The sequence below is a fragment of the Vicia villosa genome, linkage group LG1 (assembly GCF_029867415.1).
Source record: "Vicia villosa cultivar HV-30 ecotype Madison, WI linkage group LG1, Vvil1.0, whole genome shotgun sequence".
Taxonomy (NCBI): domain Eukaryota; kingdom Viridiplantae; phylum Streptophyta; class Magnoliopsida; order Fabales; family Fabaceae; genus Vicia; species Vicia villosa.
Window position 1 is genome coordinate 8,586,076 of NC_081180.1, and position 8,362 is coordinate 8,594,437.

Sequence of the window (8,362 nt, forward strand, 5' to 3'; positions counted from 1 at the left end):
AAAACATGGTTATATATTGAAAACATATATTCTAGATGAGTTCAATGGCTAGTAATGAGATTTGATTATATTGAGAGATTTTTCTGTAGTGTAATATGGGTAAGGTTTGTGAGTGGATGCAGTTGTCCGAAAATTGATAAATGGTTTGTTGTTTTGTACGTGTAGGGTTCGTTGGTTAGAAAATTGGCTTCCTTTTGCTATCAAGAACGAGATACGTATGTACAGTCTAAAGAGTGGAAAAAAAATTAGTGAAAATATGAGTTAGTGAATAGGGTTGTTAGTTGTGGAGAAATTGGTCTCCCCTAATATGCACTAAAAATGTTTTATTTATATTAGTCAAAATTAGGTTTTATACACCTAATGGGCCTATTGCCCAATTAACTAAATAATTATAAAAAGACTAAAAAAAATCCTAATAATAATAATATTTAAATTAATACTAATAATTCTAACAATATATAGTTTAACTCCTATTTAATTTACAAATAAATACCACTATAAACTAAAATTAATATACTTAAAAATATAAGGAATCATATTTTTTGTGATTTTTTATAAATAAATAAATGAAAATTGGTTAGAAAAAAAAACATTACAAAAATAAAAGAAGAAAAGTTAGAAGTGAGATTCGGGCCCGGGACCTCTCGATCGCACACTCTTCTCCTTAAATTCTTACCGACTGCACCATATCAATCATTCGAAAAATGACATAGACCATTATAAGGGGGCAAATTTTGGGGTATGACAACTGTGCCCATGATAACACATCGGTGTGTAAGGGAAATATCTGTCAATTAAAACATATATTGAATGAATGGTTTATACTAGAGATACCAAAAGTCGTTTAAATTTTTTTTCTACATATACTAAAAAAGAATGAATACAAATAAATGAAAGAAACATTTATGCCATAGACAACAAAAATTGTCGGTAAATCATATACAACATCAATGGTAAAAAACTAGATAAAATTTGTAGAATATCCATCCACCTCATAAGTGCATAAGGAGAGTATGCTGAATTGAACTACCGGATTTTTAAGGGGGGCTAAAAATCCAATATAATGGATATATTTGGTAAGTCATTGATAGTTTAAAAATCTCCAGAAAATGTGTTTTATCGGATTTTTCAAAACTTTTGGTAAAAAATATACAAGATTTTTAAAAATTCGATAAACCACATACCGACTTTCTAAAGTTCTAATGAAAATGCAAAGATTTTGGTTGTCCTAGTAAAAATTACTATCATATTTTTTAAATGCACTATTAATTTTATTTTTTTTAAATTTCTTTGAGAGTAATTTTTTAAAACCAAATATCAAATTGAGATGAGGTAAATAATGAAAAGTGCATTTTGATTATTATAAAAAATTAGATGGTGCCAAATTTAAAGGGAATGATGACAACACAAAATCTCATAGGAAATTTCTTTCTCTACCTCCCTCTTTTCTTGGTCACTTCTGGTGAAAAATCCAAAATACCCTCACTTCGAAAATGCATTTCCGAAACGCTTTTTTTTTTCTTTTCAAAATTTGTCTTATTTCGGAAATGCACTTCTGAAAACACGAAAAAAAGGTGTTTTCGGAGATGCATTTCCGAAAACACCCCTTTTTTAGGTTTTCGTAGATGCATTTCCGAAAACACCTATTTTTTGGGAGGGGGTGTCTTCGGAGATGCATATCCGAAATATTTCAAGACCAAATTGGTCTTGGAATGTTTCGGATATACACTTCCGAAAAATTCAATAATTATATCAAGGTGAATCAATACAATTAATAGGTATAAAATTAAGGTGAATCAATAAAATGAAGGTGAGTCAATAAAATCAATGTGAATCAAAATTTCCTAAACAATTTTAAAGTTCAAAATTATTTATAACTTATATAAATCAAAAATATTTTAATTTCATAAATAAATTTTGAATTATATAGAATTAAATATAAATTTATTCATTAAATAAAATTAAGACAATTTTTTTTTAATTTTTTTAAACTAAATAAAAAATTATAACTCATTTTTAATTATGAATCAGAATAGAAATATATAAATATATAATAATAATTATTAATTTTGTAAGTGAAATATATAAATATATAATATATAAATATATAATAATTAATATATAAATATATAAATATATAATAATTATTATAAATTAAAACACTCATTTTTATAATTTTTATATAAATATATAAATATATTTATAATTAATACATAATAATTATTATATAAATATATAATAATTTCTATAAATATATAATAATTATTATATAAATATATAAATTAAAACACTCATTTTTTTAATTTTTTTTATAAATACATAATAATTATTATAAATATATAAATAAAAATTATAACTCTGTAAGTGAAATTATTTTAGTTTTTTTAATTAAAATTATTTTAAATTTTAAAATATGAATCAGAATAGAAATATATAATAATTATTAGAGTGAAGACCCATTTTGGTCCCTCACAAATATTACACGAGTCAAATTAGTCCCTCACAAAAAAATTGACCCAACTTAATCCCTTACAAAATTTAACCGGATCATATTAGTCCTTGTTGCTAATATTTTTCTCAAATCGTTTTTTTCTACTTCTAAACCGGTTCTGACACGTTAGATTTTTTTTTAAATACTAAATTAATTTTTATTTTTAATTTCATTTTTAAACAGTTATCAATGAATAATATCAAAAAAGCCAAAATTATTTCTTATAAAGTAATTTTTAAACAAGTAATTTCCATGATTTCTACTAATATTAACAAATTCAAATTTTTACCTATGAGGTCTCAAATCCAAATCCCTTCAAGTTAAATGATTTTCACTTTACAACTAGACAAATCAATTTCCATCGTTAATAAAGTGACTATCATTTACAACTAGAAAAATCAATTTCTATTGTTAGTAAAACAACTATTATCTACAACAAGACAAATCAATTTCTATTGTTAGTAAAATGATTATCATTTACAACTAGATAAATCAATTTCTATTGTTAATAAAATGATTATAATTTACAACTAGACAAATCAATTTCTACGGTTAGTAAAGTGACTATCAATAACAACTAGACAAATCAATTTCTATTGTTAGTAAAGTGACTATCATTTACAAATAGATAAATCAATTTCTATTGTATTAAATTGACTGTCATTTAATCTAAAGAGACTTAGGTTCGAGACCATATTGATACAAATTTTGTATTTTTTATTTTAAATTTAGAATTGTTTAAGATTAACCACGTGGACCTGAGTTCAACTCCTTATAAGAAACAATTTTGGCTTTTTTATATTATTAATTTATAATTGTTTAAAAATCAAATTAAAAATAAAAATCAATTTAGTATTTAAAAAATGAAAAATAAATAAAATCCAATGTGGCAGTTCAGTCACGGTTTAAAACTAGAAAAAAAACCGATTTGAGAAAAATATTAGCAGAAGGACTAATATGATCCGGTTAAATTTTGTAAGGGATTAAGTTGGGTCAATTTTTTTGTGAGGGACTAATTTGACTCGTGTAATATTTGTGAGGGACCAAAATGGCTCTTTACTCTAATTATTATTCATAACTCATAAATTATATCAAAATATATAATTATTATTATTCATTACTCATAAATTATATCAAATTTATGATATATGAATTAATTAATATCCTAAAATTAATTTTTGGAATTTTTAGATTTTTTTTTTTGTTTTTTCGGAGATGCATCTCCGAATTAATCAAAATCCCAATTTTTGAGATTTTTTCGGAAATGCACTTCCGAAGTCCGGAAAAATTTAAAAAAAAAATATTTTGGAAATGCATTTCTGAAAGAGGAGTAAAGTGGGCTTTTCGCTGGGGGTGACCCCATAGGAAGGTGGGTAAAGAAAAAAATCAATCTCATATAAGAGGACGTGTTGAAAAACATAAGACGATCTTGAAATTTTATCCTAACACCCCCTGTCTGACATGACACCCCCACAACCCTATTTAATTACCATTTTAACCATGTAAAATTTCAAAACTCATTTCACAAAAGCATTATAGTACTTTGAATTTTTTCCAAAACTTCTGGCGATTTCTAGATTTTTATACTATCAAATATTTCAAATTTATGAGCAATATGTATCAATTTTTACTGCAGTTTTTAGTTTATCCCAATTTTTTATATTTTATCACACTTTTTAAAATATCTAGAAAAAACACATATTTTGTATGCATTTTTATCGGTGATTTGTTCTCAACTTAATTTTCAAATTTTCACCAGTCTTCAACCCAATAAAGTTGTATCTTACTTTTATCAATACCAATCCAGTCTGCACAAAACTCAATCTTAGTCACCCTTCTATTCTCAATGTCGGACAACATATTATTAAATTGGAGTTTTAGAAAAGCGAGACATCAGGTGCCCTCCGTGAGCCGAAACTCTATAGGAGGTTTCACCCTATTGAATTACACCTTTGCATTGAAAAAAAATTGAGATATTGTAAAATATTTTTCTTAATAACAACTTTGGATTCATTCTAGAACAAGTAAAACGGTCGGTACAATCACATTCGTACAAAACTGTTGGAAAATCTAACCTTTCAATTAACACTACCAAATTTTTACTAATCCATGAAATAGTCGGTTTTGAAAAAACCGATACTTATTAAACTAGCATATTTTTCATCTTTAATAAAAAAATCTGATAAACATAAAACTTTTAAAAAAATCGATAAACGCTATAACATACCGGATTTTTGAAATATCCGATATACCCGATATTTTTATATACACTACCATATATTTTTATTTCTATCGATTTTTTGATGATTCTACTGAATTTTTCATTCAAATCTTTTGATAAAATTTTGACAAAGATAACATACACATTATGAAAATATCTAGGAGTTCCAGGTCAAGGTGGAAGATGGCCTGATAAAATCTCAACGATCTTTGTTCTCCAATTGGGCCAGGGCCCAATAAGCCCCAACCTTAGCCAATTGGGCTGCATGGATAGTCAAAAAAACAAACTGACACGTGACATTACCGGTCTCCTTCAAACGAACACGTGTGTCGTTGTTAACCGCCAACAAAACAAACAAACAAACAACGTTGTCCATACCTTTTCCTACACTTCTCCAAATCTTCTGCATTTTTCTGATTCCAACAACATCAACAAGAAGAACAAAATGGATAACAGAACACGATTAAGAGTTCAAAACAAGAAGCCAATCAAGCGCAGCGGAAAGAAACCGTTGGTGAAAAAGTTTCTGGATTATCTTAAGTCTGATACTTTTTTGTATGCTCCTCTTATCTCTCCTCAGCCTTGTGGTTTTCCATCAACCAATGACTTCAAAGGTTTGAAATTGAAACTTTTTCATGATTCTTCATTGTTTTCTTTTCTTTTTTTCGTTCATTGGTGTTTTTTTTTAATGGAGCATGGTTTTTATTATTATTTTTTTATGATCACAGTGGTGGAGCTGAAAAAGCCTGTGAAAAAGAGGCACTGGTTTAAGGAGTATATAAAATCTCAGGGTTATATGTATGATACTGTTCTTGAGCTTCCTCTTTCACCTCAAGGTAGGTAAACTTGTGATCAATTTTATGTTCTTTACTTTGTTTGTTATTTGACAATTTAGCTAGTAGTTGAGTTTAGATAACCATGTAGTTATTTTCTCTTGATTTCAATAACGCCTTAATGGTTGTTTTTGGTAGCTAGTTAGTCTTGTGTTTTATCGAATTGGTTGCTTTATCTTGAAGAATTGAACATGGTTAGGTATTGAGAAAAATTCGTAGTCCTACATTGGTTAGAGATAGAGTCTTGAAAGCGTTTATATAGAATAGAGTGGCGCCCTTCACCTTACAAACCCGTTTTGTAAGTATGAGTGAAGTCAAATTCTAATATGGTACCAGATTCTATTAACCGAACCATAGGTCACTCACCGTTTATATCCACGCACCAAGCTCGCACCAAACTCAAAAGAATGCTGGGCGTATGCTGGGCGTGAGGGGTGTATTGGAAAAATCACAACTAATCTTAAACAACTTGACTTTGGACCCATGACCGGACCTCTATGTAAATCAACAGTCCAATGTAAATGAGGAATTGAAATTGAAGAATGAAAAGGTTGATTCCTTGAATAAGGCAAAGACACAAAAGATTTGACGTTGTGGTCCTCATTTATTGGGCCAGAGTTTTATAGAGGAGCAACTATCCCGGAAAACTTGTTTGCTTGCTCTTGCCCTTTAGAAACATTGTTTATATGAATTGATTTTATAATTAATCATGCTTTAAGGTTTTGGGTTCAGTGTGTCATCTCGCTCTTTCGTGGTCCTGGGGCTAATGTTATGACACCGAGTTATACTTTAGCAAAACATTCCGGCATTGTCACCGTGTCACATTTCTTATAATTTTACTTCTAATGTGTTTTGGAAGCAAGTTATGACCTTCTCGGTGATACATGTCGTCCTTGTTTGAGAAAATTCGTATTAATTTCAGCAGACGTGCAAAAAAGAACATTTAAATGTGAGGATATAAGATCATGTTACTATCAAATATCACCTATTTATTTGTTGATTTTGTGTTGAACTGCTAAATTGCAGAATCTCTGAAGGATGGTAAAGTGATAACGAAGTATGTTTCAGCTGGAAGTTCACCGACGAATGCCAACAAACAACAAGATAATGGCTTAGGAAATATGAACCGAAGGTCTGAAAACCATCTTTCTCCAACCTGCCTCTCCGATCGACTTACTCGGCTACAAAAGGAAAATGCGAAACACAATGTGTACCAAACTTGTCGCACAACTTCTGCTTCAGGTAAAAGTCTTCACTGCAAAAATGCGAGAGTTAATTTACTACTTCAACTTCTCTGATACATTATCATTTATCAACTATTTCAATGGTTGCTTTGTTGTTTGTTGCTGAAAACGATATAGAATTATAACTACGTTTTTGTTTATGCAGCAGGAAATGTGACCCTAAACTCACAGTTGAGAGCTCATACTTGATGAAATCCTTTGGATATAAATGTGAACATACATGATAATAACCTATACAGGGTGTAGTTTTAAGTGTTGAGTGTTCATAATCATATCATGAATGTATTTAGAATTTCACTAGTTGTTGACTTTGTCTTTTGATAGAATATTTTAATGTTAAATTTGTATTAACTTGTTTTGATATGCTTTACATGTAATGTATAAGTTGTTTGAATTGAACTAATTCCCCTGGTTAAAGTCTCTATATGGTTTGTAACTCTTTTTTATTGTAAAATGCATTTCAACTTTCAGCAGAAGACATTGATGAAAGCACATAAGTATAAACATGTTATGAGGGATATTATATTTTTGTTTGTTTTAAATATGGTGCTTTTACTTAACACTATCATGGTTGTCTAGATCTCAATTTAGATCCAAAGCTTTCGATTCTACTCATCAACAAACGAAAAAATACATGTGTCCACCAATTGATGATCTTCACACGGGTCACATACATCTGAATGTACTATTTCTAGCATGCAGGAAGATTTTATTGGCATAGTTGAAACAAAAGACTCTCTAGATTTAATTGGCATAGTTGAAACAAAAGACTCTCTAGATTGTTTCCCTACTAAGCAACTTTCACAGAGTTTGTCGGGCATCTCATGACTTGGTATACCAGTTGGCATGTCTTGAGGGATCAATTGATTGAGTGACCTAAAGTTCAGATGGCCAAGCCTTAAATGCCACAACTAACTATTCTCGTGGTAGACAACTGTTTTCATACATTGTATCTCAGTCGAATTGATCATAATCTTAAATGCCCTATTCTTCGACAGAGGAGATTTTAAGACTAAATTATTCTGAGTGTCGAATAGTTCCAAGGCTCTATCTTTCATAACTACTGAGAATCCTTTTTCAACCACTTCTCTAACACTTAGCAGACTGCACTTCATTCGAGATACATAGTCACTACTACAAAACGCGCAAACAACAACGTCATGTTTACAACGTATTCATATACACTATAGTGATATGTTAAAATTTTCGCGCCCAGTGAATTGTTGAATTTATAAACAGTAATTTTATGACGGTTTATTTTAAACACCATAGTAAAAATGATGTGTAGCACGCTTCAATTTCCAGTTACTACATTTTTACAGTTTTTAGAGTACAATAAGCGTGTGTCACCTATCTTCATTATTTAAAAAATATATTTTAAATGATTTAACCTAACCGTTGTTAGAGGACTTAAGTTTTCACTACGGTTGTTTTGTTTAACCGCGATTAAAGGGTTTACTGATAAATTAAAATAAAATTTATTTTGTATTTCTTTTATAAGACGTCCTAGGTGAACAAGCGAGTCAGAGGCGACAGAGGTGGCGTAATCTTTACCCTCTTCGTATTTATTTAT

At 29.3% G+C, this 8,362-nt stretch overlaps 1 protein-coding gene across 2 annotated transcripts; it reads left to right on the forward strand.

Annotated features, from left to right (window-relative positions):
* The first annotated feature begins 5,096 nt into the window (after positions 1–5,096).
* Positions 5,097–7,213, forward strand: LOC131600520 (uncharacterized). 2 transcript variants are annotated; one of them, XM_058872674.1, is made up of 4 exons: positions 5,097–5,326; positions 5,441–5,548; positions 6,572–6,787; positions 6,938–7,213. In XM_058872674.1, exons 1-4 carry the CDS (start codon positions 5,158–5,160, stop codon positions 6,976–6,978), a joined length of 534 nt encoding a protein of 177 aa, XP_058728657.1. In that variant the 5' UTR covers positions 5,097–5,157; the 3' UTR covers positions 6,979–7,213. The 2 variants fall into 2 exon arrangements, with proteins under 2 accessions (XP_058728657.1, XP_058728652.1); XM_058872669.1 differs by having other exon boundaries at positions 5,100–5,326; positions 6,935–7,213.
* The last annotated feature ends 1,149 nt before the right edge of the window (positions 7,214–8,362 follow it).